This window comes from Schistocerca gregaria, chromosome 7 (assembly GCF_023897955.1).
Source record: "Schistocerca gregaria isolate iqSchGreg1 chromosome 7, iqSchGreg1.2, whole genome shotgun sequence".
NCBI lineage: Eukaryota > Metazoa > Arthropoda > Insecta > Orthoptera > Acrididae > Schistocerca > Schistocerca gregaria.
In genome coordinates, this window is record NC_064926.1 from 532,274,245 (window position 1) to 532,297,899 (window position 23,655).

A 23,655-nucleotide genomic window follows, 5' to 3' on the forward strand; every position below is an offset into this window, starting at 1 on the left:
CTTGCCAACCCCAGTTTTCATGTGCCACATATCATTAGACATTTGATAGCAATAATTGTAATTCAGAGAAGTAATGGAAGGAGTAAATTTAACAACTCACCATAGAATTTAGGCTTTCAGTTTTTGATTTCATGTAAACAAGACTGCAAACATTGCTAAGCTTCCAGACAATGTCTACCTTTACAGACAAGCACAGTTTAGCAGTGTTCATAACCACTGTATTTCATATGAATGGCTTTCAGGGCTTCAGTTTTTGCTTTTTCACCATATCAGCAAGCCAATATGTGTTCTTGTGAAACTTTTACTCCTCCTTATGAAATCAAGCTGTGCTGTTACAATGATGTGAAGTCTTCCGCTCACTGAGGTCAAGTTGCTAAGTTTATGATTTCAGCTTCTCACTTGCGAGAGGTGAGGCTCTCTCTTCCGAGTTTGTGCTGCTATCAGCGTATCAACTTTCTGCCTGTATGTCATTTTGATTGGGACATGGGGCATTGAATTGGTTGGTTGATCTGGGAGAGGGGACCAAACAGGAGTGTTAGTCTTCTTTCTGCTAGCCTGGTGTTGGCCGAAGGACACAAAGAAAATTTTACATCTGTCCGCAATACATTTCTGCTGTGTAACAATATTTTGTGGTAACAGGGAATTTGCAAAGAATATTACTTTCCAAAGAAAGGATGAGAACACATTGTGGTGGCAATTTGCAAACCTTCAGCCATACACTGCTCGAGTGTCAGAATTTTGATACAGTTGTCACTGTGCATATATACTGTCTTAAGATGTGTGTTTAATGAAACAAAAAAAAAGGGAAATGCTTGAAGGGCACAGCAGTACTGATTGCAAAGGCAAAAGAACATTCTTTAAAAAGGATAGGACTGCTAACATTAAAAAAAGTTTAACTTGAAAACAGAATAGATTCATGAAATTTTTCATTTAGAGCACACACCACAGAGAAGATGGAAATGAAGCAATCAGAAACATTTCAAAAGCCTGGAAGATCAATGAACATTAGTTGCTACAAGAATGAGACACTGATAAATAAAAAAATCCTTAGCAATGAGTATAACACATCGAAAAGTGAACTGTCTGGCATGTATTACACTAGGATGGTTTGAAAAGTTCTCAGAACCAAATAGGAAAAAAGTACTTACATCACTGAAACTTTTCATATTTTTCAATGTAGTCTCCTTGTAGATTAATGCACTTGGTCCAATGATGTTCCAGTACCTTGATCCCACCTCGGAAATGAGTTTCCTAAAGCCTGCAAAATAGTTGTCAACTCTGGCTATCAATTCTTTGTTTGATGCTAATCTTTGTCCACCAAGAAAAATTTTCAATTTTGGGAAGAGATGAAAGTCTGATGGAGCCATATCAGGTGAATAAGGCGGGTGTGGCAACAATTCACACCTTACTTCATGTAATTCTGCCATGGCGGCGGCACATGTGTGCAGGCACTGGTCAAGAGGCACGGCACCTACCTTGCACATAATTTTTTTCATTTCTATTTCTTCAGTTAAAATGTGATCTACCCTTTCAGATGATATCTGGCAAGCGTGAGCAATTTCACGCACTTTCAGTCGATGATCATCGATGACCATTTTGAGCACTTTTGCTATGATTTCTGGAGTACTGACACATCATGGCCAATCCCTGCACAGATCATCATCTAAGCTCTCCCGACAAAATTTAAATTCATTTGTCCACATGGCAACAGTTATATTTGAAGGAGCAGAGTTCCCCAGTGTATTCTGGAAATCGGCATGAATGTCCTTTGCTTTCACACCTTTCTTTAGAAAGTACTTAGTAACTATTCTCTATTTTTTCCATCTTCGCAAATCACTACACGGGAAGAACAACAGACCCACGTCACCACCACAGCCCTCATCCAAGAGCACTAACATGGCACATGTTTACAGGCAACAGTCCAATGAATATCAAATGAACAACTCATTGCACTAGTGCTGACTTCCCGAGGTGATTCTGAGAACTTTTCGAACCACCCTCATAACATTAGTTGTTACTAAAAACTGTCACTGATGGAATGGCAGAAAAAGAATTGCTGGGGAAGGTTAGCTATATGTACGTAAGACAGTTCAATGATGATGTAGTACACAGTAGTCCTATTGGAATGAAGAAAATAGCTGGCAAACGAAAGGAATGAAGATCTGTATCAAATCAATCTTAGGATTCATAATCATAATAATACTAAACCACCAGAAAGGAACTGCATCATTAACTAAATGAACACTCACTGCTACCATTTTCTTTTCAGGAACAATAAATTACATATCTTGGCAAGGACCAAAGAAAACAAATTGATATTAAGGTTAATTAACAAATGATATACTGTGCTGAATATGACTGTCATACGGCCCTCTCACATTTCAAGCATTCACATTCTCTCAATTTATAGACGCATAATCTGTATCACTTCAGGTGGGGGGGGGGGGGGGGGTTACCTTAATAGTCTCAGATGTTATTGAATTTAGCATATGTTAAAATTCAGGAGTAAGTAATAAACACATATTTTTTTTGTTTTCTCCAAAAAAAATTCCTGTGCTGAGATACAGGCCTCCAAAGATGACACTGCGAACATTTTGAAGATGCAAATATCAGAAAAGATTTTTAAAATGCTGTTATCTCTGTAACAGTTCTAGATATTTTCTTAGAATTGTTTTGTGGTTACAATGGCACCTTTAGACACATCTGTCGAAGTTCTTTTACTGTCACCTTTTGAATCTTTTTCATAATTTAAGATTTTTTTTTTTTCAAAAATGCCAATCCAGAAAAGTTAAAGAGTTTTTTCTGTTGATTAGTACCATGTAGTACTATATTCTCTGTAAAGGAGAGCTTCCCACTTTTAATTTGGACCGGTTTTATTTTAAAAAATATTTTTTTTAACTTCCAAGGGTAATGTATGTATTCACTGAAGTTGTTTCTTACTAATTTTTTTGTTACAATGTTTATTTCTATTGTCTTTGTTCCATTTATTTCTTATCACTTTCTTTGTTGCAGTTATTTCTTTTTACTTTCATTGTTGTAGATATTTCTTAGTTTGCTGTAGTTTGTCAGTTTCTTTGCCATGGTTGCTCATTGCAGGTTTCTGTATTGTAGTTGTTCAGTGATAATTTGTTTACTAAAGAGGCTTCTAAGAAATCTGAGACAATCCAATTAGTTTTGTGTTTTTTGTGAGGAATTTGCCAGTTGACACAGTTGCAGTGTATTTTGTGAAAAGGACTGTTTGAAATGTCTTCTGACTGGGGCCACAAAAGAGTGATGTGTGCTGACTGCATATCCACAGAAGGATAAACAGACTATGTTGAGGTTGGGAATAAGTGTTCTCGTTTGAAGACTCTGTTTCAAAGTTAAGATGTTTCCAGTGATGACTTTTTGTGTTACAAATTTTTTGCCATAACAACAATAATGACGGTATCTGAAGAAGGTGAAGTCTCCCATGGTGCATATGATGCAAATTTTGCATCAATAGAGGAAGAATTAAATACCCTGATTCAGTCAACTGCAGAGGTAGGTATTAGCCCTGTTAAGAAATCGTGGTCAGTGAAGTCGAGTCATAACCTCTATGCATCAACAAACTGCAGAGATATTACTAAAGCTGTGGATAAATATACTACAGCAAAACTGACCACACTCTTTAAAGTAGAAATTCCATCTTCAGAAGAAAATGAACCAAAGCACTCTTGCCAGGAATTTTTCACAAATATCAATTCAGCTGTTGAATATCGTGCATCTTGCAGTGAAAAGGTGCAAGTTTTAACTATTATTCCAGAGACATTTTCAAAGAAAACAATTTTGAACGATGTTCCATCAGTTTTAAAGCACACGGTCAAATCGAGAAATGTGAGATCTGTAAAAGGAGTCTTTGGAAGACCAGATCCCTATTATGGACATCCTGTAGAAGCAGCTCAAGTTCAAACAGTGCAGTCATTTTATGTGGAAGATAAATGGGACTGTTCTCGTCAGAGCGTCAACAAAAAAAGACACTATAGCTGTAACAGTTGAGGTCAAAAAGTCGTGAAAGTGAAGAGGTACGTGACTCTCAGTATTAAAGGAACTTTTGCAATTTATAAGAGCAACTATACAACTTCACATATTGGAAGAACAAAATTATATGCAATACAACCTAATGGGTAGTTCCACACCCACCTAGAGATGTCTGTTTATGTGTGTACTTCGCAAATTTTGAACTTTGTGTGGTAACTTTGAAGAACTTATTGGAGCACGTGACATATGACACCTTGCTTGGGCATGTAAAGTCATTAGCGGTCTGTGACACATAGCGAGAGACTTGCTTGTATCAAGAATGTGGTGACTGTCCTGGAAAGGGAAGACTGTCTTCACAGATACTTGCCCTGGAAGACACAGCAGATAACTCTGCAGAAATATGTGACATGGGAGGAAAATAAACAAATTAAGGAAACTGTTGCCTTTGACAGTTTTATTGATGAACTTGGGAAATGGTCAGTGAAAGCAGTAATACAACACCATCTGAAGAAATTGCAACAACACATTGCAGAAGTGAATGGGTGTGTACAGGCTGAAGACTATGTTTAGTGCTTCACTGTGATTTTGCTGAGATTAGTAGTTTATTGTCAGTGTGGAAGGATATTTTTATGTGGTGTGGTCTGAAGAGATTTGCAAGTTTATATAACACTTTGCCAAGGAATGGAAGACAGACAAGTTTTGGTATTTCTTTCCTGGTTTGTGATGGTGGTTGCTTGAGTTTACTTTGGATTTTTCCATCTAGAGTGTTTATCAAAGAGGCATTATAACCATTATTTTGGGCTATAGATTTAAGTATGTTCATTTCTTTACATGGACCTTCTTCACTGATTGGGGTGCGGAGCATATGGTTTACAGATGACCTGATGAAAGCAGTTTTAAGTTGGTTTGGGTGGCATGAGGTATTATTAATGGTAACATCACTGGTACAGGGTTTTCTGTGTATTTGGAAAGTATGCTTGTTAACATGAGTGAAGATAGTCATGTCAAGGATGTTATTTCATCAGTGGTCTGGTGTTTAACTGTGAATTTAATATTTGGGTGCGTTTTATTTATTTCCTATGCTAGGTTACTTATTTCTTCTTTTGGACCCTTGAAAAGTACTATTGTGTCATCTTCTATAGTACAAAATTTTGTCAGTAAATTATGGGTGTGTTAAGAAATAGTCTTGTTCCAGATTATGTATAAATATGTCAGCAAGCAAGCCTGCAAGGCTGCTACCCATTGCTAGACCGTTGTTTTGCATCTGAAATTTGCCACTGAATGAAAAATAGTTATGTGAGAGGACTAATTCAAGCAACATCTTGAGTTCATAAATTTCTGTATTGCTTAGATTTTTGTATTTGATTAGATTCTTTTGTATTATTACAAGAGTTCCTTTGGAGGGAATATTGGTGTAGAGGTTTATTATGTCAAAGGAGGCAAATGCTGCTGTGTCTGGCACTATTAGATTATGCAGTTGATTATCTCGAAACTGTTTTTCATTGAAAAGCTGGTTTCAAAGGTGTAATTTGTCTTCAGTATATCATGAAGTTTGTATCCTGGACTGTCTATTGTACTGGACATATGGGACAACCAGTTTTGTGAATCTCTATCTGAGACCTTAACCCAGGAGTCTGTGGATTCATTGTAACACAGTACTGAGCTTCATTACTGGTCAGTAGAAAACTGCAGTTTTTAAGTAGTCTTTTCAGCTTCTCTTGGTACTTTTGGGTGGGGTCTGCTTGTAGTTCAGTGACATTATTAGATTCGAAAAATTCAAGGGTTTTGTCACTGTAGTGTCTCTGGTACACAATAACTGCCCTGTTGCTTTAATCTGCTTTTTATTACTAGGGCTTCATAAGATTTTTCTTTATAATTCGGTTTGCTTTATGTGCTATGGCGTTCTGTGTGTTGTGGCTTAGTTTGGCTGTGGCACAGGCCATTTTGGTTCTAATGATTAAATTTTTTATATTTTTCTTATTAAGTTTGAGAGCAATGTCATGCTTGAACCCTTTGTTTAGTAGGCTCATCCAATTACTGTTAAAAGTTATGTCAGTATTATTCACAACTCTATGATGAAATTTATGTGGTGTACAACAAGATCAGATCTGAAACTTTTTTTTTCTTTTGCTTTCACTCTATTTCTAGTTGTACTTTATTAACCTGTGCATCAATACTGTCAAGAAATTGTGTAAGGCGACTTGGGTCGATGACATCACATAGTTCAAAGTGCAAGTCATACAGCTGCTTGGTTAGATTGGTTGATCTGTTTGTAGTGCTTTCCTATTTCTGATCTTAGCCATAAGATTTCACAATTTTTTTTTGTCCTTCTGTGCTGACTTGCTGTTATTGATCTTTACATTAATGTGGTTTGGAATGACGGCTTGGGTGAATTTTATCAGTTTAAACTTTTTGTTCCTGTAGGTGTTCGTTTTACCTGGCGAGGTAGTGGTAATTTCAGTATATCCATTGTGAATGATGAACTGCGACGTATTTAAATTTGTGTTTATCTGGTAATAAATATGCAACCAGTCGCTTTTTTATGATTTGATCATTCATGAACATGTTTTTGAGCCACTGCAGGCTCATCTTCATATGGAGGAGTTACAACACCACAACATAATGCTTGTTTAACATCTCCATCTGAAAGTAAGCCTGCAGTGGCTCGAAAACACGTTCATGGTTGAATAAATTGTGAAAAAGTGACTGGTTGCACATTTATTACCAAACGCCAATAAAACAAAAAAATCATCTTGAACCAATATTGAATTGCATCCATACGAAAGCTCATCGAAAATGCTGAAAAATGTCACATCTCCAACCATTTTAGCTAAATTAGGAGAGTTCCTAAAGCAATTTGAAATTATGGTGATGTAGGGTTTTTCAGTGATTTTTGAAGATTTTACATTGCAGTGTTTTCAAAATGAGTCAATGTATTTTAACGAAATTGGTTACTTTTCTAAATCTATCTGTTTGCTACCTTTGCACCAAGTTTCATCAAGATCTGAGATGGTGCTGATTTAACAAAATTGGGTATTTTTCTCAATCTGTGTGTTTGCTACCTTTGCACCAAGTTTCATCAAAATTTCTGATAGTGAGTAAAATCAGTGTTGATTTGACATGTAATTATCCTGCAACAATGTCTAACATAGCATGCACTACACATTAACACACAGTGAATCCTATTGTTTGCAAACTATTTGCATTTCATATGGTGGCCACATATTTTTGAAACATCACAATAATTAAGACCATTAACGAGAAGATAAGCCAGTTCGCGATGAAGCAGACATATGGGACTCCAAGTAAGGAAAGAAGCAAATTTTTTTCACTGAATAGTTTATTTATAATTGTGAGAGACAGAGTAACTGGCATGCAGGCAACACTGTGGCAAAACAAGTCCTATATCATTGTGAGAGATATAGAGGTGAGTGAGTGAGTGAATGTGCTGAGACTTGCCCCAGTTCACAACCACTAGGGCCACATAAGGTGTGTGTGCTTAGCGTACAAAGGATTGCACCCTAATCTAAGAGTGAGATTAAAAATTAAAATAACTTTTCCAAATTTTGTCAATGTATGCTTCAGTATATTAATGTCAACACTGTTAAGTCTCAGCAATAAAAAGTTACACGACTGAACTTGACTGGAGAACAATATTTTGGTCAAAATCGGTGTTTTTACAAAAAATTGAAGTACTAAATATCAGACGCCGAAAGATCAACATTCGTATGTAGCCTCAGTTTGATATAACAACTTTAACTATGTGACTCCATTACACTACCTCTATTAGTTTTCAAATTATTTGCTAAAAATCAAATTTGGAACAAAAACATCCCTATTTATAATAGATTAACTATCATTTGTATTGTTATAGAAATTTCTAATTTCAGCACTTGATCACATGATGATGTAACACAGCTGTACCAAGTTTCAAAACTTTAGTGTAAATAACAATTATTACAAGGAATCTAAAACAGGCAGCTCAGGGTTTATGTTCTACTGTTCATTCCGTTCCAAAAATTCTAGCCAGCTATGACTTTATGAAACTAAAGCAAACTTAACAGCGTTCATATAAAAATTAATAAGATTATAAATTGTTGCACAACAGAGATATTAATTAATGTGTGTCCAAGAAAGGGGATATATAGATGCTGCATGTAGGACTATCAACAACATAGGGAAAGATAGATTGTTACGTATCATAAAGAAGACATGTTAAGTTGCACACAGGCACAATTAAAAGACATTTACACAAAGTTTTTGGCCAGAGCCCTCAAAAAACAAAAAAACCACAGAGAATGCATTCTGGCCTCAGTTGCCGGTCATGTGTGTGTGAGGTATGATTGCTTATTTTTCTCTGTTTCTCTTTTGCTGGCGAAGGCTATGGCCGAAAGATTTGTGTTTTGATTGTGCCTGTCTTCAACTTACCATGTCTTCTTTATGGCAAGTAGCAATCTATCATTCCCTACATTGTTGTTACTGACTTAATGCACCAACTGATACAAGAGTCATCGTCAATGAGTACTAGGGCTCTCACAGTTAGTAAGCTGTAGGTTCAATTTCCTGTAAATTCAAATGGTGGAACACATTGTTAATATTTTGCAGGTTCAGGGTAGTGCAGGAATGTGTACAATTTGTTCTGTACATAACTTCTGAGTTGCACCACATATTCCATTGAGCATTTTAACAGCTTGGAGAAAGAAATGAGTTGTAAATTGAAACATAATTCACAGGAGACTAGTGTTTACATTGCTGACAATGAACAACTAAAAACACAGCAGTGATCAGCAGCTGTGTTACTTTTTCATGAAATGAAAAGTCCTGTTCAGCTTGGAGGTGGATGAGGTAGTTTCCAAAAATAGCTTAACACACAGTGGGCCCCTTGTAAGAGAACTATTCACAGGCTGTATGATCAGTTTGTACAGAAAGATTTACTATAGATATGAAGCAACCTCAGCTGTTTGTTCCCAGAGAATACTGAAGCAATGCAAGTTGCTCTAGCATCCATTTGAAGTGATCCAATGAGGGTTGCTTGACCATTTTTAAATATTTTGATTATTTTATGTATCATTAAGCTATAATTGAGAAGTTCAAAACAGTTTACAATTACCTTGCACCATTACTGAATGGTGGCTATTTTTATCTCTAAGTGCACAACGGTTTTTCAATTTGGAGAAATCTGCATCAATTTGAAAATCTCTGCACTGAGTTAAGCTACAACATTGCAATTGACATGACTGAAGTCTCCTCTACAACATCGTTTATTACCCAAAACACCTTAAATTCAAAAATAACCAGTCAAAATTATCTCCAAGTTTGGTACTGAAAGTTTAGAAAATACACTTTTTAAACCCAAAAATAACAACCAAGGAGTGATTTATCAGTGTGAATATTTTTTACTCTAATTAGATATAATTAACAACTCGCCTCATATAGAGCAAGAACACTGACAAATGTTTTCTTAATTTTTTTTTAATTTTGAAAAGCTCTATTTTTGTGAAGTTTGGGGCTAGTTAACTCTGGTGGGACTGAATATAAAAAAATTGATTTTTGCACACTTCATACACCTATATGATAGCGAAGTGCTTTAAAAATTTCGTCATTGATATTTGACTGTGAACAGAGATACGAATTTTTGAAAATAAGGAAATAATTCACATTACACTACAACTGATGTGATGTTGTTGCCTATTTAATTGCCTTATTGTTTCATTGTAATAAAATTTAGCTGTAACCTACATTTAGTTAACACTATCACCCTATATTTAGGTAGTATTATTTATTTCAATGGTAAAATATTAAACAATAGGAGCTTTTGCTTTAGTTTTGTTAAAAAAATGCCCTTTGATATCCAGGTTTTTTCTCATTACAACATTATTACAAGTTCAAAATAATAAAAATTTAAAAAGATAGACACGTGGAATTTCTCTATTGCGGGAGAAGGCTACAGCTTCGTGAATGAGTTTAGTCCTCAGGACAAGTGTGTACAGGGGCTCAGTGGACAAGGCAACAAGTCTGCATAGGAGCTCAGTAGTGAGTGACAAGTCTGTACAAGAACTGTGTACCCCACTACACTCATTTGGTATGGCATTGTTGTAGTAGGTCTGTTCAGAAACAGTGGATGTACATACTTCATTGGGAGTGTAGAATATTTTGTGTGGTTTTGGTGTGAGTGTAATTTTTAATTAACTAAATCGATTTTAAAATTAAACATTAAATAAATTTGAAAGACTAATTGTGATGCAATAAAATGGATGAACAGTGCTCTAGCAGACAGATACTAATTTAAGTGTGTCACAAAACATTTTATTGTTTAGATTCAAAAATCTTAAAAAATGTTGACTTCAATGAAGACAGACAAACTTTGTTTAAATTACAAGTTCTTCTCTATCATCAGTTCATGAGTATCTTGAGGGGGGGGGGGGGGGGAGAAATTCTGAAGTACAATCATATTTTTGGAAAAAAGGCTCTGATCCACTCAAAGCTGAAATACTAAACACCTTTTTCCAAAGCTGTTTCACAGAGGAAGACCGCACTGTAGTTCCTTCTCTAAATCCTCACATGAACGAAAAAATGGCTGACATCAATATAAATGTCCAAGGAATAGAAAAGCAACTGAAATCACTCAACAGAGGAAAGTCCACTGGACCTGACGGGATACCAATTTGATTCTACAAAGAGTACGTGAAAGAACTTCCCCCCTTCCAACAGCCGTGTACCGCAAGTCTCTAGAGCAACGGTAGGTTGCAAATGATTTGAAAAGAGCACAGGTAGTTCCAGTTTTCAAGAAGGGTCGTCGAGTAGATGCGCAAAACTATAGAGCTATATCTCTGACGTCGATGTGTTGTAGAATTTTAGAACAAGTTTTTTGCTCGAGTATCATGTCGTTTTTCGAAACCCAGAATCTTCTTTGTAGGAATGAACATGGGTTCCGGAAACAGCGATCGTGTGATACCCAACTCGATTTATTTGCTCATGAGACCCAGAAAATATTAGATACAGGCTCCCAGGTAGATTCTATTTTCCCTGATTTCCGGAAGGCGTTCGATAGAGTTCCGCGCTGTCGCCTGATAAACCAAGTAACAGCCTACAGAATATCAGACCAGCTGTGTGGCTGGATTGCACAGTTTTTTAGCAAACATAACACAGAATGTTGTTGTCAATGGAGAGACGTCTACAAACAAAGTAACCTCTGGTGTGCCACAGGGGAGCATTATGGGACCATTGCTTTTCTCAACATATATAAATGACCTAGTAGATAGTGTTGGAAGTTCCATGTGGCTTTTTGCAGATGATTCTGTAGTATACAGAGAAGTTGCAGTATTAGAAAATTGCAGCGGAATGCAGGAATATCTGCAGCGGATAGGTACTTGTTGCAGGGAGTGGCAACTGACCCTTGACATAGACAAATGTAATATATTGTGAATACATAGAAAGAAGGATCCTTTATTGTATGATTATATGATAGCGGAACAAACACTGGTAGCAGTTACTTCTGTAAAATACCTGGGAGTATGCGTATGGAACGATTTGAAGTGGAGGAGGTGGCTTACAAAACATGCATTCGACCTATACTTGGAGTATTGCTCATCAGTGTGAGATCCGTGCCAGGTCGGGTTGACAGAGGAGATACAGAAGATCCAAAGAAGCGTGGCGCATTTCGTCACATGGTTATTTGGTAAGCGTGATAGCGTTACGGAGATGTTTAGCAAACTCAAGTGGCAGACTCTGCAAGAGAGGCGCTCTGCATCGCGGTGTAGCTTGCTGTCCAGGTTTCGAGAGGGTGCGTTTCTGGATGAGGTATCGAATATATTGCTTCCCACTACTTATACCTCCCGAGGAGATCACGAATGTAAAATTAGAGAGATTCGAGCACGCAAGGAGGCTCTCCGGCAGCCATTCTTCCCGCGAACCATACGCGACTGGAACAGGAAAGGAAGGTAATGCAGAGGCATGTAAAATGCCCTCCGCCACACACCATTGGGTGGCTTGTGGAGTATAAATGTAGATGTAGAAAGCTCATAAAAGCCAGTTAAAAAAGGTTTGAGGAAAATAAAACTTGAACATTTGTCCTTGATAAGCGTGTCCAGAGTAAAACTTGATGCGATTCCTGGAAGTTCCTTTGCCCCAATTGTTACTCAAAAATAATTTTCATGATCCAGAATCTGCAACCTTGATAATGACATTTATATTATTAGTGAGGAAGATATTAGTAAATTTGATTTTTCTAATTTAGAGGTATCTCCCACTTCGAAAATAAGAAAACAGTAGCAGAAAAAAAGCAGCTACTGTAAGAAAGATACAACGAATTTCAGATAAAATTAGAAGAGACTTAGAATCATGCTTCAATAATGCAGATACCAACAGCATTTCTAAAAAAGAAGAAAACCTACCTCTAGAATAATCCAGCACTGAATACTTAAGCTTAAATGATAAATTTAAAAAATAAGTGTTCAGTGACACCTAAAGAAAAAATAGTTAAAATTTTAAGTTTGCTCCCTGTCTCATAGTCAAGAGAAAAAAGTAGTTCACAAGTTCAACATTTCTAATCATTCAATTACACTAACCTGGAAATTAGTAACAGAGCAGAACATTCTACCAGTTTTAGGAAAGGAGAAAGGAGTAAGGAGTAGCTTAAAGTGAAGCAACAACTGAAGATCTAGCACCTTCTTGAAGACGATGAAAACAGCAGAATGTGCTGGGGTAGCAAAGATAGCAAAAGAGTTGTTACAAATGGAGTTAAATTAAGAAAGCAGAAATTACTACAAAGTGGAGTTAAAGATGTGAATGGCCTACCCGATCACCAGATCTCACTTCGTGTGACTTTTTTCTGTGAAGAAATATTAAAGATCTGGTGTATGTACTGCCTCTACCACGTGATGCAGCAGAGCTCCAGGAGAGAATGCGAGAAGCGACTGCTACAGTTCATGATGCTATGCCGGGATGGGTATGGCAAGAATTCAATTACCATATTGATGTCTGCCGGATCACTCATGGTTTCGCATATCGAATTTTTGTAAAAAAAACTTTCAGAGTTTCTCTTCAAAATGCAATATGTATGACAACTGTAGAATATTTAGTTCTTGTGCAATAAATAAAGTGTTCCCGGATTTTATGTACACCGCGCGCGCGCGCGCGCGCGCGCGCGCGCGCGCGCGCGTGCGTGCGTGCGTGCGTGTGTGTGTGTGTGTGTGTGTGTGGTGATCATGTCAAATGCAATTTTGTAACTTAACCCAGTGCAGAGATATTCACATTGATGCTTATGTCTCCAAAATAAAGAACCATTGTGCATCTACAAATAAAAATGGCCACCATTCAATAACAGTGCAAGGCAATTTTTTTTTAATCTGTTTCCGACTTCTCAACTGTAGGTTAATGATGTATATAAAACCCAAAATATTTGAAAATGGTCAAGCAACAGACTTAATTTTTATTGAATCACTTGACTTGGATGGACCCTCTAAAGAGCAGCCCCGACAAAATGTGCAGAAAATTAGCAGTGCAAGTGGGCATACCTAGACACTCAGTTCAAAGGACTGTTAAAAGTGGTCTTGGGATGTACCCATGCAATACGACCTCTGCTCAGAGGCTAAATGCATAACACAACCGGCCGAGTCTCCTAAGATTAGCTTGGAACTTACTGAAAAGTTTAATGTCATCTGATGCTAGCATCTGCCCATGAACCAATACCTAACATTTTGAGACTCATGGGTTCTGGACATGTACTGGACCAGATATATTTGTGATGGTGGTCATACAGGTTGACAATTTAATGTTTCATTTCAATATATTTAATGTTGACTTTAGTGACACTAAGTTGCCACAGGACTTCGGATTTATACAACTTTTAAATAAAGAATAGGTATCTGCAAGCACCTGTTTGCATATACACAAACTCAACTGAACTTGTCACTTTTCAAATGGCTCTGAGCACTATGGGACTTAAAACCTGAGGTCATCAGTCCCCTTGCGACTTTTCACATGTTTAGATAGCACTCCACTTGTATTCATTCTTTGAAACTGGGTGAAATGATGGTCTGAATGAAAATTTATCATATTTTGTGCCACTTACTATAACCATAACTACTGAATCATATTTGTGTAATTCTTTGTAATTTGCAAATGTGTCATAATTGAATCAACCATATAACTTGTAAAAACACATTATTTTAGGTAGAACAGCTGTAGGATATAAATTTAACAATGTGAGAGCCACCCCCTGCCCCCAACAACATAAATGAGTTACTGTACTTCTATGACAACATAAATGAGTTACTGCAATTCTGGGTTGTAAATCTGCTCACCCTGCATTTACAAATTTATGGTTGCTCTCGTTTGTGAGAGGTATCCCAGTAACAAGCACAGCTGTTGCTCTTTCAAAGATATGTAATTCCACAGAAAAATTTCCAACATCACATTTCTAATATTTCTCACACGAATAGAAGTAAAAGCCTTTTGTTAACTCAAAACCCTTTATATACCACTTAAAGCTACTGTCTATGAAGCTCCATAATAAAATATACAACAAAATTTCATTTCTTCCAATATATTTTTAATTTCAAGCACTTGATCAGTTGAATAAATACTTGACAGTAAGAGAACAAAACGAATGGAAAACTGGATACACAGCTTACCTGTTATCCATGGCTGCAGCTGAAAGAGCATCAACTGCAACCTGGAGTGCCTTTCGCCAACCAGCAATAATTATCTGCGGATGGATCTTCTGGTCAATAAGTTTTTCAGCTTCACGTAACAACTCAGCAGCTATAACAGAAATTAACTTATTTCTTAACTATTAACAGGATCTAAGGAAGGTCTTCAAGCACTCTATATGCAAGAGAAATTATATGAATAATACAATTAAAAACAGACAAACACACACACACACACACACACACAAAACTCACACACACACACAAAACACACACACACACACACACACACAAAACACACACACACACACAAAACACACACACACACACAAAACACACACACACACACACACACACAAAACACACACACACACACACACTCAGAGGGAGAGAGATGCTGTGGCTGCTATACATACCAAGAACTGTAACGGAAGTAGTTCCATCTCCAACTTCATCATCCTGGACACGTGACATGTCAACAAGGATCTTGGCAGCTGGATTATCAACACCTACAGCTTTCAATATTGTTGCACCATCATTTGTAATTTCCACCTGACCTTCATTACGGCCCATTGAAACAAGTATTTTGTCCATACCTTTTGGCCCAAGAGTGCTCTTTACTAAATCACCAATAGTAATTGCACCAATAAAGCTTGACATTCGTGCAGTCTCTGCTTTTTCCTCCTCCGCCTCATGCTTGAGTATCCTTTGAGGATTTAATGACACCTAGGAAAAAGTAGGAAAAGATAATGACACTATTCACAAATAATTCAATGATGTGGGATATAGCAATGCAAACCACATGAAGCAATACAGTAACTTCACAATAGCTAACCTAGCAAATGGAACCGTACTGACAGATACAAATTATGAAAAAAATATGTAATTATAAACTGCCCTCTTGAAAAGAAAAAGATGTGGGTAATAAGTTGCAAACACAGGAAAGGAAAAGTTCCTCTAAATCAGCTTGGAAAGAGAAATGAAACAGGTAACTAGTCCGAAACAAAAATAGTTTACAAGGACCAAATTATGAACTATTAACACAGAGCTACAGGTAATTAATAAATCAAAGGTACCAGTGACAGTTTAATAATGAAATGTAATTATGAGAAGCATATGAATGCAAAAGACGAAAGCACACAAAATAGGGACAATGGTTGGGGAGAGGAGGTTAAATGGAAAAAAGCACTAACTGCAGAATTTGTGTGTGGTGTGTATGTGTATTAATATACTGAGAGTTGCCATTTACTATATGTTAAAGGTTCAAAGAAAACACTAATGAAATACAATTGATCAGTCAATCGTCAAATGGGGCGGCAGCTAATTTCCATATACTGGCACATCATGACATCCGAGAAATATGATCCAGAGTTTGGATATTTGGGAATATGGAAGTGTCCAATTCCACCCGTCTGCTTTGACCCATGACAACATCAATAGGGTGGAAATGGCTATTCTAAGCGTCTCCGATATGGCACCTATGGTATCACTACACACACAGGGCAACATACACGAAAATATGTATAAATAAGACAATAACATCACCCTCCTAAAACACAATTAAACTAACAGGACACAACTCGAGAAAATAGAGGCAAAAAAAAAAACAATTACTTACCACCTACAAATTTCGGCCGACCATCCCAAACACACACACACACACACACACACACACCTACACACACACACCTACACACACACAGGATGCCATGAAACACAACAAGACGACATCTACAAACACAACCAACCCAAACACCGCGCCGTAATGACGCACACATAACAACACGCTTACGTCATGGGTCAAAGACAGGTGGAATCCTACACTTCCGTTGAGGCTGCACTCAGATATTTGAAACAACTGTTTATTTCCTTCACCTCACTTTTTTTATACTGCAGGTACCACTAACTCTGATCCCTAATCACATAAAATGCTGACATGTGAGATAACTAATTCAGCACAAAGAACAGAAACGACACTTAAATATGTAATTACTATTAATGGAAAAACAATGAATAAGGTAACAATAGTAAGTAACTAGTATAGCATTTGCCAGGAATAATTATACAGGCAGTTTGGGAAAAACCACCAAAAAATGCAAAGGCCAGATGAGATACCCATAGTTAAATGGGTCTCATGTCACTGGCTGGTTGGTTAATCTGGGGATCTGGGGGAGGAAACCAAACTGCGAGGTCACTGGTCCCATCGGATAAGGAAAGGAAGTCGGCCGTGCCCTTTCAAAGGAACTATCCCAGCATTTGCCTGGAGCAATTTACGGAAATCACAGAAAACCTCAATCAGGTCGCAGGTTTTCACTGTTGTCCTCCCACTGCGAGTCCAGTGTGCTAACCACTGTGCCACCTCAGCCGTTAATATTAATGCAGGAAACAATAATACTCTCGTTCATCAAGGGAAAACCCTACACTTCTGACACTGTAAAAACATTTCTATGTAATAAAATTAGATGCAAACTTTATTAGCAAAATAAACTGTCCAAGGGAAAATTACAGAAACTCCACAGCACACCTGATATTTTAAACCACTAATGAAAAGGGAGTTCATCTTCAGCTATGTGATAGTGTAAAGAAAATTCTGCGTTTCCAATCACTTAAAAGCTGAATGTAAACTTGCGACTTTCCTAAAATTTCTTAACACTATTTCATTTAGAAATATACCACAGTCTACACATTCATAAAACTTCTTTTCTTTTTAAATTATCTAATGCTCGCATCAAATTGACGTGTTAACTGAGAAACCATGTAGTGCAATATAAATTGAATGTATGGGCCTGGCTCAGAAATCACAACTGTGATAGTCATGATAACAAAAAGCAGACTCCAGTTAAAATATATATTAGAAACAAAGATTCCAAGACTTACCAAGCGGGAAAGCGCCGGTAGACGGGGGAAAAAGGACAGGTGTACACTCGCGCGCGCACACATCCATGCGCACATACACAGACACAAGCAGACATTTGTAGTAGGTAATGTCTTTCCACTCCCGGGATTGGAATGACTCCTTACCCTCTCCCTTAAAACCCACATCCTTTCGTCTTTCCCTCTCCTTCCCTCTTTCCTAAAGAAGCAACCGTTGGTTGCGAAAGCTAGAAATTTTGTGTGTGTGTTTGTGTGTTATTTTATTGTGCCTGTCTACCGGCACTTTCCCGCTATACATTTGCTACATTGCATTACCCACGCACACCTCATGGGCAGACACAAAATTAAACTTATTTCAAAAAATGGCTCTAAGCACTATGGGACTTAACTTCTGAGGTCATCAGTCCCCTAGAATTTAGAACAACTTAAACCTAACTAACCTAAGGACATCACACACATCCATGCCCAAGGTAGGATTCGAACCTGCGACCGTAGCAGTTGCGCGGATCCAGACTGTAGCGTCTAGAACCGCTCGGCCACTCTGGCCGGCCAACTTGTCATTTGTTTCAAGAATATAACATTCTTGATTAATGATGAAAGCATCTACACAATTACTGAGAGGTGGTTTTAGCAGTCAATCACACCTGGCAGACACCAGAGACCCTGTCAAACACTTTAGGCTCAATCACAGCAGTGTCAGAGCCCTTGCATGTCAGAATTATCAAGGTATGCTTTTCAATGAATGAATGGCATGTACGACAACATTAACATGGGGATAACATTAAACTGATATAGGCGTGATGCACAGAAATCTCTAGGGATCTGAGAGATGGTAAGAAATTTCTCAAGAATAGCAGTAAAATGATCTTGGGAGGATAAGGAAAGAGTAGGGATGGGGTAAGGTGTTCTTTTATAGAGCAGGTACATCTGAAAAGGGGGAGGTGAAACAATGTGGACATTAAAATGATTTGAAAGGCTGTCACATTGTGTGCAGCAAATAAGTTACATCTCACGTTTCCACCAACTAAATTACGGCGCCCTGGCGTAGTTCGAAACATTTTTATGTGGGGAAACTATGTTTACTGGGAAATTAAATGATAAAATGTGCTGTGATTAGACCAGGATAATTCATACTTGACACTGCGTCCCTGGTTACATTCCGAATATCAGGTAACTACTACGTAAGCTGTGTGTTTTGTACACTGCAGCGTAAATAATCACAACCAAAATAATCAAACTTTATACGTTGAAAATTACAACCTATTAAGTACCGTTCCTATCATCTGACGAAAACCAGGGTCTGCCCCGTTTGCATGCTCTTTTCTTGCTCATGGAACACGCCCGCCCACATCTTTTTACACCTTTCCAGTTTATCACAACACCATTCAATTTAAACCGTGAAATATACCCAATGTAGTTTGGTGAGGTCTTTGAACTTTATTTCAATACCTTAGGAAACTTCATACAGAATCAAATTGTTCACATTTATTTTACATTGTGCACTAACTAGAATTTGCTGTTTCTTAGTGTTGACATAGCACATTAGTGAAGAACAAACTGTTTAACACAATAACAATTAGGAACCTGCCTTACATTCTTATTTGTGAGGAAACTACTTATGTAAAAATTACCATTTTGTTTCGTTCTAGACGTCTACGACCGCTTCCTAAGTCCGAACTTGCACGTTTTTGGCGTAGCGACACTACCAACCAAACATAGTTAGTTCAGAAGATACTACATTTCACACACTCCACAAAGATATTTACACAATTTATTTTGAGCACAGTGTTTCAACATGTGATTTGCCTTCTTTGAAATATTGTGTTTGTTTCTTGGCGCGAGTGTAAGCGTAGTTGAATGAATGGTATCGTTGCATCGTTCGTCGTATTAAAGAAGAATAGAGAATGAATGTCATTGTTATCGAATCTAGCTTGTACGTGACGAACAATGGGGATGGGGGCAATATTGCAGAGTGACGCTGGGTAGTATAGTTGTTATAGTTTGTAGTGCAACTTACACCAGCTCATTTTGACGCTGTTTCTACTGATACGTATTTTATAGAAATTCGAGAAAAAATAAACTGATGTTCACCAGCGTTAACGAAGTGATTCCGTAGTTGTAAGGTACAGTTTTGTTTACAATTGCTTATCCTGCAAATCAATATGTAGCTTTTGATGTGTAAGTATTCCTTACTGTTGCCAGAAAATCCATAAAGAAATAGCATACTAATCATTAGCTGTTCACGCAGCTTTAATCCATAGTTACAAAAGGAAAAATATATTACTCTGCTAAAAAAAAACTTGGGATAATTGACTTTCTCGTATAACTTGCCGTAAAGTCGGGAAATAATTACTAGATTTATCATATGCAGCTGCAAAATTCACCGAAAATGGATGGGAAGTAAGATTTTATATTCTTGTAATTGATGATTCTCTACAACGTAAGTGCTATCGGATCTTACTAGCGGGTGCTGGATTGCGCCTGAAAACCTTGGCCATTATTTAGTGAGCATCTCTGTCAACGAAGCACAACTCATAGTTGAACCGAAAGCAAAAGAATAAAATTCTGGACCGGATGAAATTTGAAATAAATCCCAGTGTTAACAGTTTTGGTTTCAGTTGCCACATACATAATCAGCAAATCACTGCAAAGTGCGTGGCAAGCGTTTCTTCCCATACCATTCACAGATGATCAGGCAGAACGACTGCTTAAATACCCACGTGCTCCATATAATTAATTCAACCGTCTTGTGTACAGGAGCAGTACGTATGGGGCTGTTACTTCTTTGATTTATCATGCCTTGAAACATAGTAACTAGAATTTTGCGAGTTATTTGAGGTCTATCTTCAAATGTCTGGTATTTAACCATTTTTGTGACACAAACCCATTAGTCCTATTTGGTACAAGTCCCACACCTTTAAGCAGACTTCTAATGAGTGTTCTACATGAGTTACCGTCTCTAATGACCTCGTTGTCGACGGGACGTTAAACACTAATCTCATCCTCCTCTACATGAGTTTGGTGAGCAGTCTCCATTGTAACGTGGTTGAATTTTCCCAGTATTCTACCAATGAACAGAAGTCTGCCAATTACTTTACCTACGATTCTAACAGTCTTTCTTCATCTGTAATCTGCAAACCACTGAAGTGCATGGGATAGGATAGCTTGAGCTGTTAATTCTGGTCATGTCTTCGCAATGTGAGAGCGGTAAGCAGGCAGCTGTTATATATTCCGGCATTAGGGAATCGTCCTTTTCCATCCGTCTGCTGTGCCGCATGACGTAATCAGTATTATGGAAATGCCTACATCCTGCTTGTAGAAAATGGCGTTGATATTTTCACTACATGTACATGCAACAAAGGTGAATAAAAGAATGACTCACTCGGACAGTACAACGAAATGGGAACCTAAAGCGGCAACAAGCTAAATTCAGCTCTTGACATAGTGCTACAGCTACAAAACAAACAGGAATGGTACACGTTACTCGACCTATACAGCTCACACCAAGCACGCGATTCCAAAAAAAATAACATTTGCAATTCTGAAAAGCAGAATCGGACATTTCCCTTGACCTATATAGTTCAAATGAAGCCCTCGATGCCAAAAACCCATCACCCACAACTCCAAAACACAAAAAGGGCAATCAAAAACTTCATACTTCACAATCAACCACCAAAAACGAAAACTCGACAACTCAATTACGAAAAAAAATAAAAAAATAAAAAATAAAAAAATAAAAAAAAACATATTTGATAGGTTAATTAAAACAGGACTGAAATACCATAAATATAAAACAGACAAAACATCAAAATTACTATAGAATAAAAACAAAACAAAAGCCACACACACACAAAAAAGCGCCACACACAAACCAAATGAAAAAAACCACTACAAAAAAGTGTCATAAAATACGATCTCTACAAACATGAACCAAATCAAAAACAATGTGCCATAGTGATGTCGCACTACATCACAGGTCAAAGCAGAAGCATGGAATCAGACACTTCCAATGGCTCTATATTCCTAGATATATTACTTAAAATTGGTTCTATAAACTTTCTAAGTAAATTTTCATGGGATAGTTTGTGTCTGTCTTTTAAGTGCCTGGCTCTAGTTATTTCAGCATCTTCATGAGAATCTTTGCACCACTATGAAACATATCAACATAGAGCTGAATGTTTGTACAGTTTTTTACAGATAGTTTATCTGTAACTTAAGGGCAACTGATCATTTGATAGATTCTAGAGGTGCTATTAATATTGCCTTCCAGGCCATTAGGCCTAATACACAATCTGAACAAGGGTGTCCCTGGGGTGCATCTGTAGTTACTTTTATGACCGATATTGTGATATTACACTCTAGGCCGATGATGGCAGATATATATGCCTCACTAAATGAACAACAGATGATGTCACCAGTAACAAGAAAAATAAGAACCTAACAAAGTTTCGGGACCACCATGTGTATATGGGGATTTGGGGGAGGATGTACCTGTTATTAAGCTATGAAAATAGAGGATGTTGTCAGGGACAAATGTAACTGGAACACACAATATATATAAAAAAAAGGATTATCACGACACATTCATTGAATTTGTTGCTGACATACAACCAAACTCACTCCTTCCAGCTTAACTTAGGCATCGCACTAGTATACAGCTCAGTCTGACTAAGTTAAGATTTTACTCATGAACTTACCAATGCCACCAGTCTGCTTTGATGCATGACATCATTAAACTGGCAGAATAAATGCCTCATATGTGTAACATATGTTCCATTACTTGACTTATAGTTATTTTCATGACGTCACATTCAGTTTCTTCACTAACTCGCAACCAAACTGCCAGCTTTCAGCCTAACTTAGACTAAAGGCTACGCTAAAGATCAATATGTCACAACAGCCTACATTTCAAAACATAATGTAGATGTAAACCAAATATTGTCAGTTTTGTGTTCTCTTTCTGTTTCCACACGCATGATATCACATGCAACATCACACCTTTATGTCATGTCAAAACCAGTTATATGTAGGTTTCATTGACTCATTCAGAATAATAGACGAAGTCATCAGCTATGAGTTGTAAGTGATTATTAACAAAATTTTCGAGAGGATAGATTGCGACTCATATAGCAGAGATGGTCACGGATAGGCACAACAAAAAGACTACTGGAGATGTGAGCTTTCCACCAAAAGGCCTTCTAAAGTAGACAACACACACACTTTCTCACAAGCACAGCTCACACACACGACCACTGTCTCTGACCAGAGTCTGTCCTTGGTGGCCAGAGGCAGTGGTCATATGTGTGTGAGAGCTGTGCCTATTTAAATTCATGTGTGTTGTCTACTTGAAAAGAAGGCCTTCTGGCCAGAAGTTCAAGCAGTATACTCTTGTGCCTGCCCGTGACTGAACATCTCCTCTGTACGATGAGTAGCAATCTATCCTTTTCATGATACTGTCATTACTCCATCTTGAGTTTCCCATTGTTTTAAATTATTAACAAAACTCAACTGAAACTTAAGTGAAAACGTCCTCCACATCGTCCACATATCATATGACATCACACTCCAAAAAATGTAGAAGTGTTGACTAGATTGAATAACTTTCCTCTCAAGATAACATGCAGTATACTCCCTTCCGATAAATCTTTAATCTTGTGTTCTCTTTCTGTTTCCACGCACATGATATCGCATGCAACATCACACCATTATGTCATGTCAAAACCAGTTATATGTAGGTTTCATTGACTCATTCTGAATAATAGACTAAGTCATCAGCTATGGCTTGTAAGTGATTATTAACAAAATTTTCGAGAGGATAGATTGCGACTCATAGCAGAGATGGTCACGGATAGGCACAACAGAAAGACTACTGGAGATGTGAGCTTTCCATCAAAAGGCCTTCTAAAGTAGACAACACACACACTTTCTCACAAGCATAGCTCACACACATGACCACTGTCTCTGACCAGAGTCTGTCCTTGGTGGCCAGAGGCAGTGGTCAGAAATTTCATTTGCTACTCCGCATGACTATTTTTGTTAACGGCATTGATGTGGAAATTGAGTTAAATGTTTTTTTTTGATACTCAGGAAGTACTGTATCTCCATATTTATACTGATCAATGGTTTTCAA

At 37.5% G+C, this 23,655-nt stretch overlaps 2 protein-coding genes across 3 annotated transcripts in view; one reads left to right on the plus strand and one right to left on the minus strand.

Annotated features, from left to right (window-relative positions):
• Window positions 1-19,287, minus strand: part of LOC126281229 (T-complex protein 1 subunit beta) — a 48,925-nt gene extending 29,638 nt beyond the window's left edge. Inside the window, exons 1-3 of the mRNA XM_049979996.1 lie at window positions 19,157-19,287; window positions 15,068-15,377; window positions 14,634-14,763 (exon numbers count right to left, since the gene is read on the minus strand). Of these exons, the coding sequence (XP_049835953.1) occupies window positions 14,634-14,763; window positions 15,068-15,377; window positions 19,157-19,159 (443 nt within the window). The 5' untranslated portion in view covers window positions 19,160-19,287. The remainder of the gene's footprint in view (window positions 1-14,633; window positions 14,764-15,067; window positions 15,378-19,156) is intronic.
• Window positions 19,288-19,330: 43 nt separating this feature from the next.
• LOC126281228 (anaphase-promoting complex subunit 4-like) overlaps window positions 19,331-23,655 on the plus strand; it is a 124,196-nt gene continuing 119,871 nt past the window's right edge. Inside the window, exon 1 of one of the 2 annotated variants that reach the window (XM_049979993.1) lies at window positions 19,331-19,648. The gene's annotated coding sequence lies outside the window, so the exon portion shown is untranslated. The remainder of the gene's footprint in view (window positions 19,649-23,655) is intronic. The other variant, XM_049979994.1, reaches the window with a different exon arrangement.